This window comes from Pituophis catenifer, unplaced genomic scaffold (assembly GCF_029215685.1).
Source record: "Pituophis catenifer annectens isolate HBS135680 unplaced genomic scaffold, rPitCat1.0.hap2 SCAF_2, whole genome shotgun sequence".
NCBI lineage: Eukaryota > Metazoa > Chordata > Lepidosauria > Squamata > Colubridae > Pituophis > Pituophis catenifer.
This window is the reverse complement of record NW_027256882.1, coordinates 284513509-284540504: the sequence shown is the minus strand read 5'-3', so window position 1 is coordinate 284540504 and position 26996 is coordinate 284513509. Positions and strand designations below refer to the sequence as shown.

Below are 26996 nucleotides of genomic sequence, written 5' to 3'. Positions count from 1 at the left end.
GGTGGCTGCTTCTTTAATACTAATACTAATACTAATACTAATAATACTAATAATACTAATACTAATAATAATAATAATTTTATTTCTATACCGCCCTTCTCCTGAAGGACTCAGGGTGGTGTACAGCCTATTAAAAACACAAAAATATACAGACATCAATTAAAAAATAATTAAAATTATTAAATAATTTCGGCCCAAATTAAAACCCAAAAATTTAAAACGCCCAATTTAAAATCATTTACATTGATAGCCCTGCCTGGCGGAACAGCAGGGTCTTGAGGGCACAGCAAAATACACGGAGATTGGAGATCTTGCACAATTCCGGGGGTAGTTCATTCCACAGGGCAGGAGCTCCCACAGAGAAGGCCCTCCCGCTGGGTGTCGCCAGCCGACATACCTTGGCCGATGGTATGCTGAGGAGCCCCTCTCTGTGGGAACGGACTGGCCAGTGGGAGGCTACTGATGGCAGAAGTCGGTCTCGAAGGTTCTTTGATCTGATGGGCTTCTAGCATGACAAATTGGAAATTGTAATAGTTAAGAATGGAAGATTTGTTTTAGTTCATACCACCTGGGTAACTGGAGACTGTTTCACCTCCTGGCATTTTATTACAGGGCAAAGCAGGAGTAGACCCTGCACCATGGCAGAGAAGTGTGATTACATTGCAAGCGTCTACGGTTATGATCTGGGTTGCCGATTCATCAACTTCAGGCCGTTGGGCTTTGGTGTGAACGGGCTGGTTCTGTCTGCAGTCGACAGCAAGAGCTGCTGCAAAGTCGCCGTGAAGAAGATCGCCATCAACGATGCGCAGAGCTTGAAGCATGCTTTCCGGGAGATCAAGATAATCCGCCGACTGGATCACGACAACATTGTGAAGGTCTACGACGTCTTAGGGCCCAAAGGAGCGGACCTCCAAGGAGACCTGTTCAAATTCAACATGGTGTACATCATCCAGGAATACATGGAGACGGATCTGGCCCGTCTGTTGGAGCAAGGACCACTTTCAGAAGAACACGCCAAACTTTTCATGTACCAGCTGCTCAGGGGCCTGAAATACATCCATTCCGCCAACGTCTTACATAGGGATTTAAAACCAGCCAACATTTTCATCAATACAAATGACCTGGTGTTGAAGATTGGTGACTTTGGACTGGCCCGAGTTGTGGACCAACATTACTCACACAAGGTATGACCTTGCATTTGTTTTCCTAACATGGTTCAATTGCTGTTCGCAAACAATGATATCAGATTTACAATCCCAAATTAATCTCGGGCTTGTGAGATTTGTTTCACAAAAGTGACACATTTAGACGTTCCTGTGTTGTATAATAGCAATAGCTCTTAGACTTATATACCACTTCACAGTGCTTTACAGCCCCCTCTAAGTGGTTTACAGAGTCAGCCTATTGCCCCCAACAATCTGGGTCCTCATTTTACCCACCTTGGAAGGATGGAAGGCTGAGTCAACCTTGAGGTGGTCAGATTTGAACTGCTGAACTGCTGGCAGTCGGCAGGCAACAGAATTAGCCTGCAAAATTACATTCTAACCACTGTGCCACCATGGCGGACTAATAACAGAGTAATGAATTAACAGCGTTGGAAGGGACCTTGGGGGTCTTGTAGTCCAACCTCCTACTCAAGCAGGAAAACTTAACATTTCAAATAAATTGTCCAACCTCTTTTTAAAAACCCACAACTTTTGCAGGCAAATCATTCCACTGATTAATTGTCCTCACTGTTAGGAAATTTCTCCTTATTTCCAAGTTGGTTCTCTCCTTGATTAGTTTCCATCCATTGCTTCTTGTGCGGTCTTCAGGTGCTTTGGAGAATAGCTTGACTCCCTCTTCTTTGTGGAACCCCTTAGATATTGCTAGACTGCTACCGTGTTTTCCCCCAAAATAAGACTGGGTCTTGTATTAATTTTTGCTCCAAAAGACGCATTATGGCTTATTTTCCGGTTATTTTGGGGAAAATACAGTACTAAATGGCTCCATCTGGTTGACGATCTTGACTGGGGCTTATTTTTGGGGTAGGGTTTATATTCTGAGCATCCTGAAAAATCATGCTAGGGGTTATTTTCTGGTTGGGTCTTATTTTCGGGGAAACAGGGTATCATATCACTCCTTCTTTTCATTAAACTAGACATACACAATTCGTGATCACTGATGGAAGTCCTCTCCTCTCTCATGCTCCCTTGTCCACGCCTTAATGTCTTTACAAGTAAGATGCTTTCATATGTATTGGCATAAAATCACAATTCAACAGGTAAACAAGTTCTGCTGGACGTGCTTTAATCCCAAATCCTTGTCCCTCAGCAGATACACCTCAGGAATTAAACTGTCTCCTTCAAATAATAGTGTTAACTCTACGGAGCACCGTGTTAAATGGTACAGCATTATTATGGCAGATAAAAGAGAGCTGGAAAACATACATCTTGCAATTGGGTGTAAACTTGAGAAAGATATGAACGTCTTCCACCTCCTACTGTTAAAAGAAAGGTGCCAGTTTAAACAAGGCAGACATTTTAGTAAATATTTGGTATTGTAACTATTATCACACCTCATGCTGTTAAAACAAAAAAAGGGCCTCCGTGTACCATTCCGTACATCTGTCATTTGGCTCATGAAAAGATGCTTATTGTCTCTTTCCTAGCAAATGTTCTTACCTTTTGCAGACTCAAAAGAAACAAGAGGCATTTGCTGCAGGGATTAAACGAATATGGGGTGCCATACTGTGCTAATTAATTGCAGTGGGAGCTGGGTCCTTTCCAATATTTTCTTTTCTTCTTTCTCATCTCTCTTAGAAATTTCTTGTTTCTCCACTAATGTTTAAGTAAATTCCTGCTCTGACTTATATATCCTGCCGAACTATCAGAGCTTTGTTGCTGAAGTAGTATGTGTCAAGATTTCTTCCGCTGGGGCATTCATATCAAAAGATCATAGTGTCAGGATTCCGATGGATGCCCTAATTAAAATCCAGTTATTTATTAGGTGCTTCATGTTCCAGGTGAAGCCAACTCTAATCCCATGTAATTTATGGCCCCAATCATGACCCTGTTTCCCCTCTCCCCCCCCAGGGTGTGTCATCAATCACATTTGCCAACAGAGCAATTTCACGGGTTGTAGAGATCACTCCCCTCCGGCCCACTCTGGGTAACCCTGGGAGACAGCCTTGAGGGAGATATGTCTGGAATGTGCTCTTGTTTTTGGCTGCTGTGCTACTTCGTCAGTTTCCCATCCCCAAAGCATCTTTGGGACAACCATGACCTGGGTGACTAAGAATCTCCAGAGACTTCTGTCTTGATGTCCAAAGGACCATAGGTGGTCCTTGACTGACGATCACAATTGAGCCCAACGTTTCTGTTGTTAGGCGAGACAGTTGTTAAATGAGATTTGCCTCATTTTATGACCTTTCTTGCCACAGTTGTTAAATGAACCACTGCAGTTGTTCAGTTAGTAACATGGTGGTTAAGTGAATCTGGCTTCCCCACTGACTTCGCTTGTAAGAAGGTTGCAAAAGGGGATCATAAGACTAGAACTCAAGTTTTCCTTCTCCGTCATGAAATTATATCTCATTTTTTGCTAGCAAAGTGGGATTCTGCAAGAAAATGTTGCAACATATTAAAGCTGCCAACAATCCCTTATCCTGGACCCGCCATTCCTGGTTTCACTTTCTCTTTTTCTCTTCCATTCCCTTTCTTTACCCCTCCCCCCTTCAATATTTTATAGCCCTTAAATCTCCAACTTCTATTTCTTTTTTCCTTTTCAAATTTTTTTATTATCTTTTAGGTAGTCCACAATTTACGATCACAACCGAGCCCTGTGGCTAAGGGAGACATGTGTTAAGGGGAGTTTTGCCCTGATTTACGACCTTTCTTGCCGCAGTTGTTAAGTGAATCACTGCAGTTGTTAAGTTAGCTAACACAATTGTTAAGGAATTCGCAGAGCAACCCAAGGGTGTGCACATGAAAACGATTGAGAGCAGTTGCGAATAAACACAGCCAACACACAGATACACTGAGTTGTGTTTACTTTTAGGAAATAGTAATAAGACACAGTCCAATAAACAGTCCAGGTCATACACAGATAAAGCAGTAGATAGTAAAACAATAGTCCAGGGATAATCCAATAACAAAGTCTTCTTACCAGTTGTCGTAGTCATACACAATAAACAGTTGCAAACAGTAGCAAACACAGCAAAGAGCAGTAACGCTCAGCAAAGAGCAATAATGATCAGCAAAGAGAAACAAACCATGTTTCAAGCTTCCTCTTAAGGACATTGGCTACAGAGCAAACCAATCAGGACACAGTATGATGCAATACAGCAATACAGTCTTAAAGCTATATTGAGGATTTATATATTGCCAAACCAACTAGTTAGGTAATTATCATTTCCTAACAACAATTGTTAAGTGAATCTGGCTTCCCCGTTGACTTTGCTTGTCAGAAGGTCGTCAAAGAGGATCACATGACTTTGGACACAGCAATGGTCATAAGTGTGTGAACCTGTTGCCAAGCATCTGACTGTTGGTCACGTGACCATGAGGATGCGGCAACTTTCATAAGCGCCAAAAAGCAGTCATAAGTCGCTTTTTTTCAGTTCCTTTATAACTTCAAATGGTCACTAAATGAACTGTTGTAAGTTGTGGACTACCTGTACTTCTTGTCCTGCCCTCTGATGCCTTAGAGCAGGGGTGTCAAACTCGATTTCATTGAGGGCTGCATCAGGGTTGTATTTGATCTCGGGGGCTGGGGTGGGCGTGGCCAAGGTGGGCGTGGCCAGCTCAATGTCACTTTTGTCGGGAGCCCGTTTTTGGGCTCCCAAGCTCCGTTTTTGGCTGCGACAGCTTCCTGCAATCCTCTTATCAGTGAAAAGGGAGCTTGGGAGGGCCACATGCAGCTCTCCCGAGCTCTGTTTTCACTGGCAGAGGCACTGCGGGCCAGTCCTTTGCTGTTTCCAGGGTGGCCCCGTGAGCCAGATCTAAACACCCCGCGGGCCTAATCCGGCCCCCGGCACTTGAGTTTGACACCCCTGCCTTAGAGAATAAGTCAAACTTCTACCTGTACTTTTAAAAGCGTCCCCAAACTGCTGCCATGTCTCCCTTGCAAACATCTGACTTTTGCAGCTGAGGTTGAAGAATGAGTTCACTTATGAAACGATGCTGTCTCCTGGTTTCAAAAAAAACCAAAACAACACAAGTTGTGCAGGCTTCCTTTATTTTGAGAGAGAGAGAGGAGAGAGAGACACAGAGAGAGAGAGAGAGGAGAGAGAGAGGAGAAATAGACAACACACACACAGAGAGGAGAGACAGAGAGAGAGAGGAGAGAGGAGAGAGAGAGACAGAAAGAGAGAGAGACACACACACAGAGGAGAGACAGAAAGAGACAGAGAGCGAGAGAGAGAGACACACACACACACAGAGAGGAGAGACAGAGGAAGAGAAAGACGGAGACAGAGACAGAGAGAGAGAGACAGAGAGAGATAGACAGGAGAGAGGGGGAAGAGAGAGGAGAGAGACAAGAGAGAGAGAGAGCAAGAGAGGAGAGAGAGAGGCAAGACAGAAAGAAAGAGGAGAGAGAGAGGAAAGAGAGAAGAGAGAGAGAGCAAGAGGAGAGACAGAGGAGAGAGAAAGACAGAGGGAGACAGACAGAGAGAGAGAGAGACAGAGAGAGAGGGGGGAAGAGAGGCGAGAAAGGAGAGAGACAGAGAGAGCAAGAGAGGAGAGAGAGAGAGAGGCAAGACAGAAAGAGGAGAGAGAGGAAAGACAGAGAGAGAGAGAGAGAGGAGAGAGAGAGCAAGAGAGAAGAGAGAGAACACATTTGGGATTTTTAAAATAGCAGCCATAGAAGGACCTCATCTTTCCATGTGTGGCTAAAGAAAGTAATGCCTTTAAACAAGGTAGCATCTTCTCATCAGGGAATAAAAGATAATGATAGGAAACCGGCTACATGCTCCTGTGAGTAAATTACTACCTTTTTCGGAGCTCATCCTTGGGATTAATAACAGGGCCGTGATGGAGATGTCAGCTCGCACCTGTGAGAAGTCGCAGCCAACGTGATGAGAATGCCCTACCTTCTTTTGTCAGGCAGTTTTGAAAATTGTTTTTATTTTTTTCCCCAGCACGCCTTATGTATGGGAGGAGAAGGGGGGGGGGGAGGTCTAAATAAAGGTGAAATTAATTTTTTTTTTTTTTTTTTGGCCGACATCGAGAACGAGGGGACCTTGCAAAGGGCTTGAAAAGGGGAGATTTACTGCCTGGAGTTTAACCATGAGCTACCTTCGAGCAGGGAGAATTCAATTTTTCCAGATGGCAGGGGAATTTCCAGTTTTTTAGCACGGCTGCTTCCTCCCACCACCAGATGCACCAAGCTAGCGGGAGGGTGTTCCAGTTTTACATATTTACATTTTGTCTTCCCTAATTTAAGAAAACATGTCACTGCCAGTGAGAACGCTTCCTTGCGTTTTGTGCGCTTCTGACTCAGTTTGCTTTGGTTTTCAGAAACCCCAAACAAAACGGGAACAAAACACTTAAGCGTTTTGCAAAGACCTTGGGTCCAGGGCAGAGATCCACTTACCTTTATTACTGGTTCGCAGCGGGATCACGCATGCGCAGATCACCCATGATGATATCCTGACAGGTGGGCGGAGCCTCCCGCCGGTTTTACTATCGGTTCTGTACAGGGGTGGGTTCTAAATTTTTTTACTACCGGTTCTGTGGGCGTGGCTTATTTTGTGGGTGTGGCTTGGAGGTTATGTGACTAGGTGGGCGTGGCTAGCTGGTCAGAGTCATTTCTGGAAGGTCCTCGCACTTACGACCAGTCCTCGCACTTACGACCCGACTCATTTGTTTGCTTTTAACACTGATCAGCTGTAGGACGGCCCTTTGAAGCCCTGCGGCAAGAGTTTAAACAGTTTTTTTCCCTCTAGTCATCAGCTGGGGCTCAGGAGGCAGCAATAGATTGGGGGTGGGACCAAATAAAAGGTAAGAATAACGTGGGGGGGGTGGGAGGGCAGGGGGGAAGAACCGGTTCAGTGACGTCATATCGTTACCGCTACTGGCTCGGCCGGACTGAACCGGGAGGAACCCACCACTGGTTCTGTAGAACCAGACCAAACCAGGAGCAACCCATCACTGGTCCAGGGCTGGGCTTCAAAAATTTTAGCAAGGGATTCTCTGCCCAGTTGCTAGGTGGGTGTGGCCATGATGGGCGTGGCCTAGTTGGCCTCCTGCACTATGGTGGCGGGGGGACATTTTTGCCCTCCCCAGGTTCTGGAGGCTTTCCTCGAGCCTCCGGGAGGGCGAAAACTGTCTCCCCAGGTTCTGGAGGCAAGAAATGGGCCCGTTTCCATCCTTCCCGAACTTCCTGTAGGCCGTTTTTTTTGCCCTCCCTGAGCCTCTGCACATGCCCTGCACTTACCTGCATCCAAAACGGGCCGCTTGGGGACTCCTGGGAGGGGAGGGGTGGGCAGGGCCAGCCAGGAGTGGGATTTGGGGGTTCTCTGAATTGCACAGAATCTTAGCTAGAGGTTCTCCCAAACCCCTGCGAACCCCCAGCATCCCACCCCTGCTTGGGTCCCCTCACCCCCTACGGGTGGGAGTTCAAAGAAGAGAATTGGGGGCTTATTGAATGCATCAGATACAGCCACCCCCTCTCACAACTCATGTCTTAACTTTGTGGTCAGCTTGCCTTGCTTAATGGATATTGTGGTTTTGTCTAGATCCACAAAAGCACAATCTATCTAATCGGTAAAAACCCAAAATCAAAGCTTCATTTTTTTCCCCACCTCAAGCACAAAGTCCAGAAGCGGTTTCCAAGGAGAAACAAAAGTACTGATTTTTTTTTTCTTTTATCAAAGCAGTCAATTTAGCCATCTCTGTTAACTCCATCAACTTTTGCAGAACTTTGAATGGTCACTAAGTGATCGGTCATAAATCAAGGACTACCAGCACCATCTAAACTCAGACGCCACTGCTCACTCAGAGATTGGGGTGGGGGGAGATCGGTATTAGGGTATTGTGATAGCTATGAAAAAGAGCCAAAGGAAAAAGAGGAGAATGAGTAGGAGAAGAAACCAACAGAGACAAGGAAGACAAGTGAAGATTAGAAATGGAAGATTCCATTTCTAATCTTCACTTGATTGGAGCAGGGGTGAAATTCAGCAGGTTCTGACAGGTTCCGGAGAACCAGTAGTGGAAATTTTGATTAGTTTGAAGAACCGGCAAATACAACCTCTGGCTGGCCCCAGAGTGGGGAGGGAATGGAAATTTTGTAATATCCTTCCCCCAGGAGTGGGGAGGGAATGGAGATTTTGCAGTATCCTTCCCCTGGAGTGGGGTGGGAATGGAGAGTTTGCAGTATCCTTCCCCTGGAGTGGGGAGGGAATGGAGATTTTGCAGTATCCTTCCTCGAGTGGGGAAGGAATGGGGATTTTGCAGTATCCTTCCCCTGGAGTGGGGTGAGAATGGAGATTTTGCAGTATCCTTCTCCCAGGAGTGGGGAGGGAATGGTGATTTTGCAGTATCCTTCCTTTGGAGTGGGGTGGGAGTGGACATTTTGCAGTATCCTTCTCCCACGAGTGGGGAGGGAATGGAGTATTTTGCAGTATCCTTCCCCTGCCACGCCCACCAAGCCACGCCCACAGAACTGGTAGGGAAAATTTTTGAATTTGACCCCTGCTCCGGAGCCTGGGGAGGGCAAAAATGCCCCTCCCCTATGGTGCAGGAAGCCAACTAGGCCACCCCCGCCATGACCACGCCCACCCAGCAACTGGGCAGATAACCCCTTGCTAAAATTTTTGAACACGGGTAGTTTTTGATTTACAGTTATTCATTTAGCAATCGTTCGAAATTACAATGGCACTGAAAAAAGTGACTTATGGCCCTTCTTCACACTTTTCATACTTTTCACACTGTGGCAGCAGCCCCACGGTTACGTGGTCAAAAATTTGGACTCTTGGGAAATGGTTCATATTTATGACAGTTGCAGTGTCTTGGGCAGTGGTGGGTTTCAAAATTTTTTACTACCGGTTCTGTGGGTGTGGCTTGGTAGACGTGGCATGGCTTGGTGGACGCGGCTTGGTGGGTGTGGCAGGGGAAGGATACTGTAAAATCTCCATTCCCACCCCACTCCAGGGGAAGTTTACTGCAAAATCCAAATAGCCTCCCACCGGCCAGTACGCTCCCATAGAGAGGGGCTCCTCCGGGTGCTGTCAGCCAAACAATGTCGACTGGCGGCCCCTAGGGGGAGAGCCTTCTCTGTGGGGACACCTACGATCTGGAACGAGCTCCCGCCGGAGATACGGAGGATCCCAGATCTGCGCACCTTCCGTCGCGCGCTTAAGACTTTTTTATTTCATCAAACTGGCCTGGCCTAAATCTTCTCCCCTTTTTAAATGTAAATTTTAATTTGTTTTTAAATTATGGGGTATTTTAAATTCAGCCAAATTATTTAATTCGTTTTTAATTTATTTTAAATTTTTGTATTTATGTGTTTTATTTTGTGGCTGTTCACCGCCCTGAGTCCTTCGGGAGAAGGGCGGTATAGAAATTTAATAAAATAAAATAAATAAATAAATAAAATAAAATAAAATCCCCATTTCCTCCCGATCAACTGGGACTCGGGAGGCAGAGAATAGATGGGGGCGGGGCCAGTCAGAATTTTTACTACGGGTTCTCCGAACTACTCAAAATTTCTGCTACCGGTTCTCCAGAACTGGTCAGAACCTGCTGAAACCCGCCTCTGGTGTTGTGGTGATGTGACCTACGGGCAAGCAAAGAGAATGGGAAAGCCAGATTCACTGAATTATGTTACTAACTTAACTGCACTGATTCACTTAAAACTGTGACAATAGTTTTATTGATAGGTTTAAAATCGGGCAAGACTCACTTAAAAAAAAAGTCTTGCTTAACAACATGAATTTTGGGTTCAATTGTGGCCGTAAGTCACAGACTACCTACATAATACTGTAAAGAATCATACAGTAGTGGCCAAAATTGTGGAAACCTTTTGGGAAAAGTGTATTTTCTAAAACTAGCTAATACCACCACTTTTTTTTTTTTTTTGGAGTAGTACCATAAAATTACATATCAGTTTGGAAAGATAATTTAATCAAGAATGTAATGCAATAACTGTTATGAAGGATTTGCTATTAGAATAGCAGTTACAGTATAAAGAAGAAAAGTGAAACACGTAGAAAAAACGAGATATACAAAAATCATCACCATGTCAGTTAATAGTTGGGTAACCTTTAGCAGGAATTACAGCCTTACAACGTCTTCCCATGGAGTGAACCAAGTCTTTTAGTTCTGCAGCTGTTATAGTGTGAGACCAAGATTGCTTCTATTAACTGGGTTTTATTGCTGGGTTGCTTCTGATTAACAAGTTTCTTTAGTCAGCTCCATAGATTTTCAATTGGGTTACAGCAGAGGTCTTCAAACTTGGCAGCTTTAAGACTTGTGGACTTCAACTCAGCTGCCAAGTTTGAAGACCTCTGGGTTAAGTTCTGGACTATTCCCAGGCCATTCCAGCAGTGGAATAGGATTATCTTGAAACTCCAAAAAAATAGTGGTGTTATTAGCCATCAAACCTCAAAAATACACTTTTCCCAAAAGATTTCCACAATTTTGGTCGCTACTGTAGTTGCAACCCAGGGCAGCAGAAAATTGGTCATTGGAAATATTAGTTTCAAGTGGATTTTTCTCTTAGATTCAGCTGTCTGGCTGAAATTGGGAGCCATTTAGAAGATGCTTAGGAGTTTGGTCTCTGCTGACATTTAATAATTGAGCCGACAGATCCTCGGTCCATGTGGTATTACTTCACCTTTGGCACAAGACAAACATTTTGACAAAACCCAGTCAAGCATTCAGTATGGGGGCAATTGGATGTCTCCGGAAAAACAGCCGAAATGGAATGAATGCTTGTGCTTAGTTCGAAGAAGAAGCCGAGGGAAAAATGATTGCCATCTGTCAAATATCTGAAAGGCCATTGTGGAAAACGTGCAGCCGGCTTTTTTTCCGTGCAACTTCAAGGAACAGACCAATTTTGTAGGGTGCAAGCAGTGGTGGGTTCCTCCCGGTTTGGTCCGGTTCGGCCACGCCGGTAGCGGTGACGATATGACGTCACCGAACCGGTTCTCCCCCCCCCCCACGTTATTCTTACCTTTTATTTGGTCCCACCCCAATCTACTGCTGCCTCCTGAGTCCCAGCTGATGACTAGAGGGAAAAAAACTGTTTAAACTCTTGCCCCGGGGCTTCAAAGGGCCGTCCTATAGCTGATCAGTGTTAAAAGCAAACAAATGAGTCGGGTCGTAAGTGCGAGGACTGGTCGTAAGTGCGAGGACTGGTCGTAAGTGCGGGGACCTTCCAGAAATGACTCTGACCAGCTAGCCACACCCACCTAGTCACATGACCTCCAAGCCACACCCACAAAATAAGCCATGCCCACAGGACCGGTAGTAAAAAAATTTAGAACCCACCCCTGGGTGCAAGTGAATGTGAGCTTTCGTTTTTCAATCAGCCGCCACCCCCAGATTAATTAACAAGGTTGCCTTAATTAAACCACACAAGGATGATTGCGCAGCCAGTACAGGTAGTTGTTGTGACCCAGGCCCAAGTAGGTAGTAATTGACGCAAATGGTTCCAAAACAAACAGGCCTTATTAGAACAGCTGAGAATTAACTCATTCTCAGCGTAGTCCAAACTAAATTAAAACAAACTCTTCATAGCACAAATTCTTCAGTCTAATCACCAACCTTGGTATAATTAGGCAAACTGCCAAAGGCTTCTCTTGGCGAAAGTTCAAAAGCAGAAGACTCGGACAAGGGATAAGTGCAGCAATACTATCAACGTTGTTTTCCGACAAAGAGGCCAAGAGCCGTTGCTGGTCTTTTAAGCCTTACGGGAGGGGCCAATCATCTCTTGGCCCTACTTCTGAGTCGTCCTCTTTGCTTTAGCTGCTCTTGCCTTCTGGCAGCTCTTCTCATACGCACACTAGGAACAGGCTCCTCCTATTCCTCTGCCTCTCTGTTGTCAGCCTCTGGAGGCTCCGGAGTCCGCACATCATTCCCCGATGGCCCTGGCCCCATCTCTGCCTCTGACGCAGAGTCTCATCCGGGCCTTCCCCAGCCTCCAGGACTGGCCCATGTTCTTCCTCAGCCTCATCGCTGTCCGTCTCCGCTGCCAGCTCCACAGGTTTCTAGCGAACCACAACAGTAGTCTTCGATTTACAACAGTTCATTTAGTGACTGTTTGAAGTGATAATGGCAGTGAAAAAGTTACTTATGACCGTTTTTCACACTTACGACCGTTGCAGTATTCCCATGGTTATGTGATCAAAATTTAGGTGCTTGGCAACTGACTCATATTTATGACTGTTGCATTGTCTTGGGGGTCATGTGATCCCCTTTTGCAACCTTCTGATAAAGTCAGTGGGGAAGCTAGAGCCACTTAACAACAGTGTTACCAACTTAACAATTGCAGTCATTCACTTAACGACCATGACAAGAAAGGTTGTAAAATGGGGCACAATTCACTTAACAACTCTCTCACTTAGCAACAGAAACTTTGGGATCAGTTGCGGTTATAAGTCAAGGACTATCTGTAATTATATTTAGATCTTCACTGACAAACTGTCTGAAATGTGGTAATAATGATAGGAAATGTCAGGGTTCTGATGGATGCCCAAATTAAATCATGAGCCTCGAGCCAAGCTTCAAAAGAAATCCAATTATTTATTAGGAGCTTCATGACGGCAGGTTCCAGGTGAAGCCAACTCTGACCCCACGTAATTTACGCTCCCATCGTGACCCTGTTTCCCCCCTACCCCCAGGGTGTGTCATCAATCACATTCGCCAACGGAGCAATTTTGGGAGTTGTAGAGATCATGCCCCTCCGGCTGCTGTGGGTACCTCTGGGAGACAGCCTTGAGAGAGATATGTCTGGAATATGCTTCTGTTTTTGGCTGCCATGCTATTTCGTCGGTTTCCCATCCCCCTTGCCTATGGCAACTCGAGAGCAGGCCCAGGGGTGCTTTGCGAGTTGACATTCAATTCAGATTGTCCTTTAAGCTTATTAATTGTGCTCCAATCACCTCTGAAATTAAATCCACCCAGTTTGCTGCTGGTTAGATATTCAGGCGTGATAGTTGTATACACTCTGTTAAACCTCCTTTCTTTTCTAAGAATGCTTGTGGTCTCCATTTGGAGCAACGCCCCTGGAATGGAATCCAAAATGAAATTGTTTGTGACCAATGCCACCATCCCATTCATTTCATTAAAAGAAACTTTCCTTAAAAACAGCAAACCTGGCAGGTGCCAAGGGCGTGTGCGATCCACGGGCGCATTCCCAGCCTTTCTCTCAAAAGAAGACTTTGTTTCGTTTTATGAATGAGTTCCTGGCAAAGAAGAAGGGATCCATTGAAACTCTTTTGATGCTGAATGGTGTCTGGAAACGCATTATCGGCCCATATATGGTGGTGCTTTTTAGAATTCTTCTTGTTTTAGGGAACATTAGCAATTAGAACTGGGAAGTGGGGGGAGAGAAATCATTGCAAAGCTGCCTGTAAAGAGCTTTGGCTAAGCAGTCTCAATTACTTGCCAGACTCGGCGAGAGAAAAAAAATCAAATTAAGTGGCTTTTTCAAAAGCAAGGCGCAGTGATTGGTCATAAAGGAGAGCAAAGGGACAAAGGGAAAATAGAAGTGGTGCTTTATTCCTTGGTTGTTGTTTTTAATATGTTGTGGTGCGAATTACCTTAATTGTACGGATGATTAAGGATGATTGGGATTGTGTGTTTTTTTTCTCTCACCAAGATTGCACTTGCCCTCTGTTGAACCGCAAGAAAAAAATAATAATAGTCGGGACACACAAGTTAAAAGCAAGACTTTTTTTTTTTTTTTAATAATCTTTATTTACATTTTCCATTAAAAAATAAAGACAACACATCATATAAATAACAAACAAGACAACACAACAACAACAAAAAAAAACAAGCATACCTATAAGTAGTACCTTAATAACCTAATATTCGGTACTGTATATCTATATTATATTCCGGAGAAGACAGAACAACTTGTATACCTTTACACATCAATTAGGTCTATCCGACCTCACTTTACTTGTATAGTATGTTTCTCAATAGACACAATTCCTCATCTAGTTTGGGTTATAATTTCCTCTTCTCTAACCACATATAAAATTTTTCCCAAGATAAACATGTTTGTGTTTGGTCTCTGTCTTTTAGTTTTTTAGTCAATTTATCTGCTTCTGCACATTCCAAAATCTTCTTTATAATTGCCTCCTCCGATGGGGTATTTTGATTTTTCCAAAGTTGAGCGTACGCCAATAAAGCAAGACTTTTTTTTTTTTATTCACTTTTAGGAGAGCATAAGGGGCGATCGTGAACCTCAGCTTTTGGGTGGCTGTGATTTTTGGCAAGGGAAACAAATTTGGCACCCACTCTTGGCTGTTATAAGTCACGTTTGGTTCCTGCTGTCCCGTTTATGGGGCCCCCGCCAAGTCCTTTTCTCCAATATATTCTTTCTTTGGTGCAGCTGGGCTTTTGATCTCGCTCTAACTCGCACAAACACGGGTCGACCTTCGCACAAACCCACCTGCGGACAGGGCTTGCAAGCTGTGTGAGTGTTTTCGGTGCCCCAAGATCTTGGAATAAACTCACTTTTGACCATCGGGCTGTTTTTTGTTTTGAAAGAGAGAAGATCGGGGGGGGGGGGGGGAATGCAGCTAGCAAATAAATATTTGCGATATATAACCCAAGACTGGTAAAATCAAGGGTAAGATGCAGGTTAGATAAAATAAAGCAAGGAACTTGGAAACTTCCCCATCACTTCAAGGATGTTTGTGATGGGTTTTCTGCAGATCAGGAAAAAAAATAACAAAATATCAACGTTGGAAGGGACCTTGGAGGTCTTCTTGCTCAAGGTGGAGACCCTCTACCATTTCAGACAAATGGTTGTCCAATCACTTCTTTAAAACGTTCAGTGATGGAGCACCCACAACTTCCGAAGGCAAGCCATGTCACAATTTTATTGTTTTCGCTGTCAAGAAATTTCTTCTTAGTTTTAGGTTGCTCCTTTGCTTGATTAGATTCCATCTGTTGCTTCTTGTCCTGCCTTCAGGTGCTTTGGAGAATAGGTTGACTTCCTCCTGTCTGTGAGAACCCTTCAAATATTGGAAGACTCCTATCATGTCACCCCCTAGTCCTTCTCTTTGTTAGACCAGACATACCAAGTTCCTACAACCGTTCATTGTATGCTTTAGCTTCCAGCTCCTTAATCTTTGATTCTTCTGAAAGCCAAGCAATTTATAGGAATAAATCCATGAAGCCCAGAAACCAAGACAGACGTTATCTTTGAAAGCTTCACTTTATTATAAACAAAGACATCACTCCCAGTTTTCTCACATCTCTCTTGTGTTGCCATATGGTGGTCTTGGAAGAGTTGCTTTCAGACTTTTGAAAATCTTTCCCATGGTGCCAACAAGCTGATTGTGTAACTAACCATAGAACTAATTTCTGCTTTGTTTAATCTGCCAAGTGGCTATTATGAATCTGATGCTTTGCATTTTATAGGACATGCTCTCCCAAGCTTGGTGTCTCTGCATTTAACAGATTCATTAACATTTCTTTTAAGGGTTTGATCCTACATCACTTCCGCAGAAAAGCTTTTCCAAAATTCGAAACCAATCCCTGATGCTTGTGATACCTTGACATCAACTGTGTTCAAGAGCTGAACTGATTTATTTTGATGTTCAGGTGTAATGCATTTGAAACTGCAGGAAACCCTCCCTCCCTCCCTTCTTTCTTCCCTCCCCCTCCCTCCCATCATCCCTCCTTCCCCTCCTTCTTCCCTCCCTCCCTCTTTCTTCCTTCCTTTTCCTTTCTTCCTCCCTCCCTCCTCTTTCTTTTTCTTTCTTTCTTTCCCTTTTCTTCTTTCCTTCCCTCCCTCCTTCCTTCCTTCCCTCTTTCCTCCCTCCCTCCCTTCTTTCTTTCCCTTCTTTTTTCTTTTCTTCCTTCCTCCCTCCTTTCTTTCTTTCGTTTCCTTCTTTCCTTCCTTCCCTCCCACCCTCCTTCTTTCCTCCCTCCCTCCCTCCCTCCCTCTCTCCCTTCCTTTCCATGCAGCTTTAGATTTAATTCTACATTTATTTGCAGGACTTTAGGGCTTTAGGGCTTTCAAAGAGAAGGTGGCTTGCTAAATTTTTGTACTCCTCATAGCATTCATTGGGATTCCCCCGCCCCCCCCATACATAATCATATAAACACATGAAACATCAAGTAAGCATGTTTGTATATGGGTTCATATAGCATCTTTTGTCCTTTGCATGGAATCAAGTGGACTTTTCTATTGAGCGAGTGTTGCAAGGTTGGTGAATCTGAAGATCATTGTGGATCATTTTCAAACTGGTTTTGTAGGACGGCAGCACAGAAATGCCCTTCATTTGAACTGTGTTTTTTTTTTAACCTGGGTCTTTTCTAAAAGCAGCGATGCGTGAAAGAGAATGGCTCCAGCCAGCTGTTAAGCAAAATTAGTTTTTCAGTAGAAGGCAACAGATTGCTCTGCTGTTTTATCAATTAATAATGATAAACTATGGGGTGTATTGAAATTATTGGTATAAAGCTGCAAGACAGAGGAAAAACCAGATGTATTATCTTGGCCAATGCCCGCCTACAACTTTATGGAATAACAGGAGAGAATCTTGTACGAGGCCTAACTGGACTTGTAAAGCCAATATTGTTACAGTTGGCTAAATGCTAATTAAAATACATGGTGCATTTGAGGTTTAATGCCTTTATCTCTGTAAATCCTTCAGCAAATCTGCCACATAGGTCAATTCAGATAGTCCTCGACTTACAACAGGTCATTTGACTGTTCGAGGTTACAACGACACTGAAAAAAGTGACTTTATCTTTATCTCCATTCACACCCCACTCTAGGGGAAGGATATTGCAAAATCTCCATTCCCACCCCACTCTGGGGCCAGCCAGAGGTGGTATTCACCGGTTCTCTGAACTACTCAAAATTTCCACTACCGGTTCTTCAGAACCTGCTGGATTTCACCTCTGCTGAGAATGTCTACAGACTTATAGATGGATAGGTTCTCTCTCTCTCTTTATCATGTCCATTGCCTCCCTCTCTCTTACTTGTATAATTAGCCAATTATATCCTCCGCATCCTCACAGAACAGCTCAATACCTGTGCATTATCTTGATGCGGGGATTTTCTTCCCTCTTTCAGGGTTACCTGTCCGAAGGCCTGGTGACCAAATGGTATCGATCTCCCCGCTTGCTCCTTTCGCCCAACAACTACACCAAAGCTATTGACATGTGGGCAGCTGGCTGCATCCTGGCAGAGATGCTTACGGGAAAGATGCTTTTTGCTGGTAAGTGTCCAATTTTTTTTAAAAAAAAAAAACTAATTCTTTTTTTATCAATATGCTTAGTTCCCCCATGGAGCTTTAAAAACTCTCACAGCTTTCTTTTTGTGTTGCTTTTTTTTAAAATGGCGCGTCTAGGGAACAAATGCATGGATTGCTTCTCCCCTCCCCTCCTTTACATCTATAAAATGGCTGCGGACTGTAGATTCTAATAAACATCTGGACATCCAATTTGTGTTATGGGGAAAAATAAGTTTCTGGTCATTATCTGGGAAATTCAGGTAGCCCTCGACTTACGACCGCGACTCAGCCTGAAATTTCTGTTGTTAACTGAGACATTTGATAAGGCAGTTTTGCCCCATTTTACGACCTTTCTTGCCACAGTTGTTAAGTGAATCACTGCAGCGGTTAAGTTAGTAACCCGGTTGTTAAGTGAATCTGGCTTCCCCATCAACTTTGCTTGCCAGAAGGCTGCAAAAGGTTTTACATGACCCCAGGATACTGCAACCAGTGGTGGGTTGCTACTGGTTCTCCCCGGTTCTTGCGAACCGGTAGTGGAAATTTTGAGTAGTTCGGAGAACCGATAAATACCACCTCTGCCTGGCCCTGCTCCCAATCCATTCGCTGCCTCTCAAGTCCCAGCTGATCGGCTAGAAGGAAAAAATCAGGGCTCACTTGACAAAGAAGAGAAAATAAACCCAAGACACCTTAGCTTTAAATTAAGAAGCCAAGAAGCCTCCCAACTGATCGGCTAGAACCGAACCGCTCCTTGTAAACCGCTCGGTGGTGGTAGATTGGCAATTGAGGCCAAGCTGCCTGAAAGCAGTTTCCGATGTTCTCGGTGGTGGCAGAGCGGCAAAAAACTGTTTAAACTCTTGCCGTGGCACTTCAAAGGGCCGCCCTATAGCTGATCAGCGGTAAAAGGCAGTGTGGTGGTAGACCAGTGCGCTCCAAAAACAAATGGGTAGACCGCTACGGTTCTGCAAGCAGTTAAAAACCTGGTAGACTAAGTACCTCTGCTAAATCCTAAAGAATTGCTTGTCACATGACCATCAAACCACACCCACAAAATAAGCCACGCCCCCAGAACCGGTAGTAAAAAATTTTAGAACCCACCCCTGACTGCAACCATCATAAATATGAGTTGCCAAGTATCTGAATTTTGATCACATGATCATGGGGATGTTGCAAAGGTCATAACTGAAAAACAGTTAAAAGTCATATTTTTCAGTGCCATTGTAACTTTGAACTGTTGTAAGATAGGGCTACCTGTACAGATAGTCTTCGACTTATAACCACAATTGGGACCAGAATTTCCATTGATAAGCAGGGTGATTCTTATGCAGTGGTGGAATTCAATTTTTTTTTACTATCAGTTCTGTGGGCGTGGCTGGATACTGCAAAATCTCCATTCCCACCCCACTCCAGAGGAAGAATACTGCAAAATCCCCATTCCCTCCCCACTCCTGGGGGAAGGATACTGCAAAATCTCCATTCCCACCTCACTCTGGAGCCAGCCAGAGGTGATATTTGCCGGTTCTCCGAACTACTCAAAATTTCCGCTACCGGTTCTCCCGAACCTGTCAGAACTTGCTGAATAGCACCCCTGTTCTTTTGTGAGTCACACTCAATTTTACAACCTTTTCTGCCAGCGTCAAGCAAATTACAGCAGTTATTTATTTATAAAATCTATAGGCTACCCATCTTACCTCCATACTAAAGAGAAGTATTAAATTAATTGTGTGGTCTTTATGCAAATCCAGGTTCCCTGATTGATTTTGCTGGTTGGAAGCCAGCTGGCAAGGTTGATCATGTGACCCCGAAACAATGCAACCATTCTAAATACATGCCGATTGCCAAGCGCACAAATTTCAATTGCGTGACCATGGAGAAGTTGTAAGTGAGGAACGGGGCTGAAACGGTGTTCTCAGCGCCATTGTAACTTTGAACGGTTGCTAAATGAAAGTTTGTTAAGTTGAGGACTGTATTTCTTCCCCCTCAACTCTGATCTGACATCATCCAACATCCAGAAGGAAGTAGTCCAGTGGTGGGTTTCAAATATTTTTACTACCGGTTCTGTGGGGGTAGCTTGGGAGGGGTGGCATGGTGTGGTGGGCGTGGTTTAGTGGGCGTGGCAGGGGAAGGATACTGTAAAATCTCCATTCCCACCCCACTCCAGGGGAAGGTTACTGCAAAATCCTCATTTCCTCCCAATCAGCTGGGAATTGGGAGGCAAAGAATAGATGGACACGGGGCCAGTCAGAATTTTTACTACCGGTTCTCCGAACTACTCAAAATTTCCGCTACTGGTTCTCCAGAACTGGTCAGAACCTGCTGAAACCCACCTCTGAAATAGTCCCTGGGTTGGATCCCTCTGTGGGTTTTCCCTTATGCCATCTCTCTGCTGAACACCTAATTCCCTCCGTATTGTCTTATGTCCAAGGATGTTTACCCATGTAGTATGGCTATTATCCTTATCGTCTTTTCTACTATCTTCTCCTGTTGGTATCTTATTTTTATGTTACTTCCTTGTTTGTATATATACTGAGAGTTTATGCACTGGGGATTAATTCCTTTTATGTCCAGTCACACCTGGCCAATAAAGCTGTTTTTGTTCTGTTCGGTTCTGTTCTGTTCGGTTTGGTTCCATTCCATTCCATTCCACTCCACTCCACTCCAATTCTTTATTCTGTTCGGTTCGGTTCGGTTCGGTTCCACTCCACTCCATTCCATTCCATTCCACTCCACTCCAATTCTTTGTTCTGTTCTGTTCGGTTCGGTTCGGTTTCGTTCTGTTCGGTTTGGTTCAGTTCGGTTCGGTTTGGTTCTGTTCTGTTCGGTTCAGTTCGGTTCCACTCCACTCCATTCCATTCCACTCCACTCCAATTCTCTGTTTTGTTCTGTTCTGTTCTGTTCTGTTCTGTTCTGTTCGGTTCAGTTCGGTTCCACTCCACTCCACTCCACTCCACTTCTCTGTTCTGTTCAGTTCAGTTCTGTTCTGTTCTGTTCCGTTCCGTTCCATTCCATTCCGTTCCGTGAGCTTTTCAAGAGACTCATATCTGTGTCTCTGTCAGCCAGACCCAAAACACAGAAAGTCAAGGACACGTCCTGGTAATAAGACATCATCCTCCCTGGTTTTCCACTCTGTTAATCATGATGCCTTCATTTTCCATCTGCTCAGCACCACTTTGGGAAGCATCATTATTCCTGCTGGGTAGCCAAGAGGAGCGTTCCAAATTGGTGTCATACCCTTGGACTGTTGCCCTGATAGCTTCTCCAAACAGCTGTTTGAATAGCAGTTCTAAATAACACATTCTCCCAGCTCTGGGATTAAAGACAAGCGGGGGTGGTGGTGGTGAGGATGCATTGGCTCATCAGGCCTGACTTAGTCGCCCTTGGACTGCAACGTGGTACAGTTTGTTAGGGTGTTGAGACCAGGGGTGAAATCCAGCATGTTCTGACAAGTTTTGGAGAACTGGTAGCGGAAATTTTGAGCAGTTCGGAGAACCAGCAAATACCATCTCTGGCTGGCCCCAGAGTGGGGAAGGAATAGGGATTTTGCAGTATCCTTCCCCTGGAGTGGGGTAGGAATGGAGATTTTGCAGTATCCTTCCCCTGGGCCCACCAAGCCACACCACGCCCACCATGCCCACCAAGCCACACCCACAGAACTGGTAGTAAAAAAATTTGGATTTCACCACTGGTTGAGAGCAATAGAGGATGGGCCTGTGTTGTGTATTGTTAGGGCTTTGATTGTTCCATTATGGTTTGTTCAAGTTTGCATTATGCTTGGTTTATGGCGGTTTCACATATTTTGTTCTATTGATTGTCTTTAGCCCAGAGGTGGGATTCACTTACCTTTCCTACCAGTTCACAAATGTGAGCACCCACCTCTGCGCATGCGCAGTAGTCGCATATTATGTCCTGGCGGGTGGGCGGAGCCTCCCGCAGTCGCCGCTACCAGTTCGCATGATTGGGACAGAACCGGTTGAATCCCACCACTGCTTTAGCCACCCAGAATCCGTATGTAAAGTGGGCGGCTGTGAAAATTTTCTTAAATACTGTAACTAAATAGATCAAAATAATCTAGGGGGTGGCATGATAGCAGTATTCCAATATTTGAAGAGCTGCCCCAAAGAAGAAGGGGTGAATCTATTTTCCAAAGTACTGGAGGGCAGGACAAGAAACAATGGAAACTAATCAAGGAGAGAAGCAACCTGGAACTAAGGAGAACCTTCCTAACAGTGAGGACAATTAACCAGTGGAACAGCTTGCCTTCAGGCCGTGATGGCAAACCTATGGTACGTGTGCCACAGGTGGCACACGGAGCCATATCAGTGGGCACGTGAGCGTTGCCCTAGCTCAGCTCCAGCACACATACATGTGCTGGCCACCTGATTTTCGGCCCTTCCGGGCTCATCGAAAGTCAGGAAACGGGCTGTTTCCGGCCTCCGGAGGGCCTCTAGAGAGGGGGTGGGGAAGATAGTTTTCACCCTCCCCAGGCTCCTAGAAAGCCTCTGGAGCCTGGGGAGGGCAAAAATCAGGCCTTCCGGGCCCACCGGAAGTCGGGAAACGGGCCGTTTCTGACCTCCTGAGGGCCTTGGGAGGGTGGGGAAGCCATTTTCGCCCTCCCCAGGCTCCAAGAAAGGGGGGTAGGCGGGCCTACCGGGCCCACCAGTCCATCAGATGCCAAAAGCAGGGGGAGCACGGGGAGAGGGTCACGTGCGCATGTGTGGGGCACATTGAATTATGGGTGTGGGCACACATGTGTGCAAACCCCCCGCACTCCCCCTGCTTTTGGCACACAACGGCAAAAAGGTTAGCCATCACTGGAGGTTTTAAAGAAGAGACTGGACAGCCACTTGTCTGGAATGGTATAGGGCAGTATTAGCGAACCTTTTTGGCACCGAGTGCCGAAACAGAGCATGCGCGCACAGGGGAGCACCAGAAACTGCGCGAACACATGGGAGCACTGGAAACTAGAAACCAGAACTGGCACGCGTATGAGCTTCTGGTTTCCAGCTTGCACATTTACACTGATCACCTGGTCTTCCGGTTTCTGGTGCACATGTGCGCGTGAAGACCAGCTGGCTGGCGCGCATGTGAACTCCGGAACCCGGAAGAGCAATGAGCAACTGAGCAACCCGGAGAGATGGCTCTGCATGACACTTCCTGTACACGTGCCATAGGTTCGCCATCACGGGTGTAGGGTCTCCTGCTTGAGCACAGCGGCCTGAACTAGAAGTCCTCCAGGTTCCCTTCCAACTTTATTCTATTCTCAATCTAAAGTGATCGTTCTAAGAGCCATGGTGGTACAGTGGTTAGAATGCAATATTGCAGGCTTACTCTGCCCACAGCCAGGAGTTCGATTCTGAGCGACTCAAGGTTGACTCAGCCTTCCATCCAGTGGTGAAATCCAATTTTTTTTTTACTACCGGTTCTGTGGGCGTGGCTTGGTGGGCATGGTGTGACTTGGTGGGTGTGGCGTGGTAGACGTGGCAAGGGAAGGATACTGCAAAATCTCCATTCCCACCCCACTCCAGGGGAAGCATACTGCAAGCATAAGAGGCCTGGTGGTGCAGCAGACTAATAGCCTGTTATTATCATTCAGCTGCCTGCAATTACTGCTAGTTTGAATCTCCCCAGGCTCAAGGTTGACTCAGCCTTCCATCCTTTCTAAGGTAGGTAAATTGAGGACCCAGTTTGTGGGGGCAATAAGCTGACTTTGTATAAAATATACAAAAGTATGAAGGCTATTGCTTAACGCATTGTAAGCCGCCCTGAGTCTCCGGAGAAGGGCGGCATATAAATCAAATTAAAAAAAAAAAAATCTCCATTCCTACCCCAATCTGGGGCCAGCCAGAGGTGGTACTCAAAATTTCCGCTACCGGTTCTCCAGAACCTATCAGAACCTGCTGGATTTCACCCCTGCTTCCATCCCTCTGAGGTCAGTAAAATGAGGACCCAGATTGTTGGGGCCAATATGCTCACTCTGTAAACCGCCCAGAGAGCTCTGTAAAGTGTTATGGAGTGCTATATAAGTCTCTAAGTGCTATTGCTATTTTATAAATTTTCAAACAAAGAAGTTTACTCCCTTGCTAGAAATATTGGGTAGCAGCTGGAGAAAGGAGCTCTAGATATTTATTCAGGACTTGAGTGCATTGCCTGCTGTTAGTTAACAAATAATAATAATAAAAAACCTTCATTTTGCAGTTGGCCCAACTGTGACTTTTGTTCTTCTTCGCTGTGTTTATTATTATTCTAGAATCTCTGTTGCTTATTTTGCAATCCTGCAAAATTTCAACACCTTGGGAAGCAGCTGCACGCAGCTTCCTTAAATAAATAATAAAGTTAATTAATAATGGATTTCATGCCCTGTTCTTCTAAAATAATCTCACCCAGGAAGAGCTGGTAGTGTTGGATAGTTCGCTTTCTATAATTGAGAGGTGAGTCTGATGATCCTCAAATCATGGTCGGAACAGGGAGATGCAGAGTTTTTTCCAGCCTGTATCAAACTCAGGCTGCAGTTCTTAATTAGCATCTATTTGAGGAGTAACTGAAAGAATACAGGTAGTCCTCGATTTACAACCTTCCGTTTAGTGACTGTTCAAAGTTACAACGGCACTGAAAAAAGTGACTTATGACTTTTTTTCACACTTACCGCATCTATGCAGCATTCCTCACAGTTGCGCGATTAAAATTCAGACGTTTGGCAAGTGGCTCATATTTATGACGGTTGTGGTATCCTGAGGCCATGGGATCCCCTTTTGTGACCTTCTGATAAGCAAAGTCAGTGGGGAAACCAGATTCACTTAACCACCAATTTAATTTAATTTAATTTAATTTAATTAATTTAATTTAATTTAATTTAATTTAATTTAATTTAATTTAATTTAATTTATTTAATAATTTAATTTAATTTAATTATTTAATGTAATTATTTAATTTAATTTAATTTAATTTAATTTAATTTAATTTAATTTATCATATTTCTATGCTGCCCAACTCCCAAGGGACTCTGGTCGGCTTACAACAGAAATAATACAAACAGTGAACATAAATTAAAAAAAAAAACCATTATAAAAGCATTTTAAAAACATTAAAAACACATGCACACCATCCATGACCGGATCTCGCAAGATTGACCAGCGAGATCAACGGCCCCAGGCCTGCCGGAACAGCCAGGTCTTCACCACTTTCCGGAAGGCCAATAGGGTGGGGATGGTCTGGACCTCAGGAGGTAACTGGTTCCAGAGAGCTGGGGCAGCCACAGAGAAGGCCCTCCCCCACGGGCCCGCCAGCCGGCACTGTTTAGCTGACGGGACCCGGAGGAGACCAACTCTGTGGGATCTTACCGGTCACTGGGAGCTATGAGGTAGAAGGTGGTCTCGAAGATAACCTGGCCCTGAGCCATGTAGGTCTTTAAAGGTAATAACCAACACCTTGAATTGTGCCCGGAGACCAATAGGGAGCCAGTGCAGCTCGCGGAGAATTGGTGTAATGTGGGTGTATCTAGGTGCACCCACGATAGCTCGCGCAGCTGCATTCTGGACCAACTGTAGTCTCCGAACACTCTTCAAGGGTAGCCCCATGTACAGCGTGGTGCAATAATCTAACTGTGAGGTGACAAGGGCATGAGTGTCTGTGAGGAGAGCCTCCTGATCCAAGTAGGGTCGCAATTGGTGCACCAGGTGAACCTGTGCAAAGGTCAGTGTAATAACTGCACTGATTCACTTAACACACTTAACTGCACTTAACAACTGTGGCCAAAAAGGTCGTAAAATGGGGCAAAATTCACTTAACAACTGTCTCACTTAGCAACAAAAATTTGGGGGTCAATTGTGTTCATACGTTGAGGACTACTTGAATTACAAATGCTTCCTATAGTGCCACTGCCGATACTATAAAGCGGTGTTTCTGAACCTTAGCATCTTTAAGCTGCGTGGACTTCAACTCCCAGAATTGCCCAGCCAGCACAGCAGAATTCTGGGAGTTGAAGTCCACGCAGCTTAAAGATGCTAAGGTTCGGAAACACAGCTATAAAGCATTGGAAAGAATTCCAGAAAGCATGCTCTGCATTCTTTTCCCTATCTTGTTCTGTTATTTATTTATTTATGTATTTGTTTTTGTTTGTTTGCTTACTTATTTACTTTTGGCACTTGTTAGGATCTTCGGTTGCCTTTAGTTTATAGATAATGCTTGTTTGTGTAAGGGTTATATACAGGATGGGCTTCAAAAAATTTTAGCAAGGGTTTCTCTGCCCGGTTGCTGAATGGGCGTGGCCATGGTGGGCGTGGCCTCCTCAGCCTCCTGCACCATGGCGGTGAGGGCGTTTTTGCCCTCCCTGGGTGCCAGAAGCTTTCCTCAAGCTGTTGTGGCTCCGTTACCTGAGCCTGTGTCATCGGCAGGAGAGGACTCCGAGAGTGAAGAAGGGGAATTGGCAAGGCCTCCCTCTCCAGGACCCTCCTCTCTGGCAATGCCTTCGGTGTCCGCCGAAGGGCAAGAGATAGGGCCGGGGCCAAGCACGTCCACGCAGCCACAGATGGACAGTGATGAGGGTAATGATAAGCATGCGCAACAGAAGAAAAGGCGTGCCCGAGATTAGGCTGAGTCACTGGACCACACCCCACAGGATATAAAAGGGAGTGTGGTGGCCAGTCAGACCTTGTGACGAACAAAGCTGAAAGCTTCCACACCATTCTGCATTGCCGGACTTTTGCTGTAAGACTTTGCTGGATTATCTCTGGACTTGATTAACTCTGTAATTATTGAGCTGTTTCTTTTGATGTACCAGAAGTGGGGAGAAGTTATCTCTCCTCTTCGTAAATAATAAACTCTTGGCAGGCAGCCACTAGGTTGTTGCCAAGTTCCGTTATCATAAGGAAAAGGATTTTGCCGGCTGGTTTGGTCTTTAACTCTTGAACGTCTGTTGGTGTGTGTGCGTGTGGTTGGGGACAGAACACAAGCCTCCGGGAGGGCAAAAACAGCCTCCCCAGGCTCTGGAGGCCCTCTGAACTCCAAACTTCCGGTAGGCCCATTTTTTACTTTCCCTGAGCCTCTTGCACTTACCTCGCATCCAAAACGTGCCATGTGGGGACTCCTGGGAGGGGAGGGGAAGGGTGGGGTGGGAGGAGCCAGCCATGAGTGGGATTTGGGGGTTTTCCATACTGCACAGAATCTTAGCTAGAGGTTCTCCCAAACCCCCATGAACCCCCAGCAGCCCACCCCTAGTTATATATAAAAACAGTGAAACCACACTCAAAGTTTGGAAAGAGATTTATTCTGGTTCTCTGCATAAGGGGTTCTGCCTACTTGTCGTTGGAATTAATTTTCAGTAGGCTTATTTTTCCATGAATCATCTAAGCTACTTGGTCTTATTGCGTCTTCAGATAATTAATTCAGAGAAGGGCAGCAAAGATGATCAGGGGACTAGAAAATAAATCCTGCGAAAGGGCTTGAAGGATGGAGATATATAGCTTTAAGAATGAAAACAGCAGGGGCCTCATAACAGTCTTCAAACACTTAAAGGGATGTTATGGAGAAGATCAAGACTTATTGTTTATCTATTCTGGAGCACAGCATAGACAAAAATGGATTTAAAATAGAGTTT

At 45.0% G+C, this 26996-nt stretch overlaps 1 protein-coding gene across 1 annotated transcript in view; it reads left to right on the top strand.

Annotated features, from left to right (window-relative positions):
- MAPK4 (mitogen-activated protein kinase 4) overlaps window positions 1-26996 on the top strand; it is a 115638-nt gene that overhangs the window by 63707 nt on the left and 24935 nt on the right. Inside the window, exons 5-6 of the mRNA XM_070935991.1 lie at window positions 613-1184; window positions 17248-17392. Coding sequence (XP_070792092.1) covers window positions 639-1184; window positions 17248-17392 — 691 coding nt within the window. The 5' untranslated portion in view covers window positions 613-638. The remainder of the gene's footprint in view (window positions 1-612; window positions 1185-17247; window positions 17393-26996) is intronic.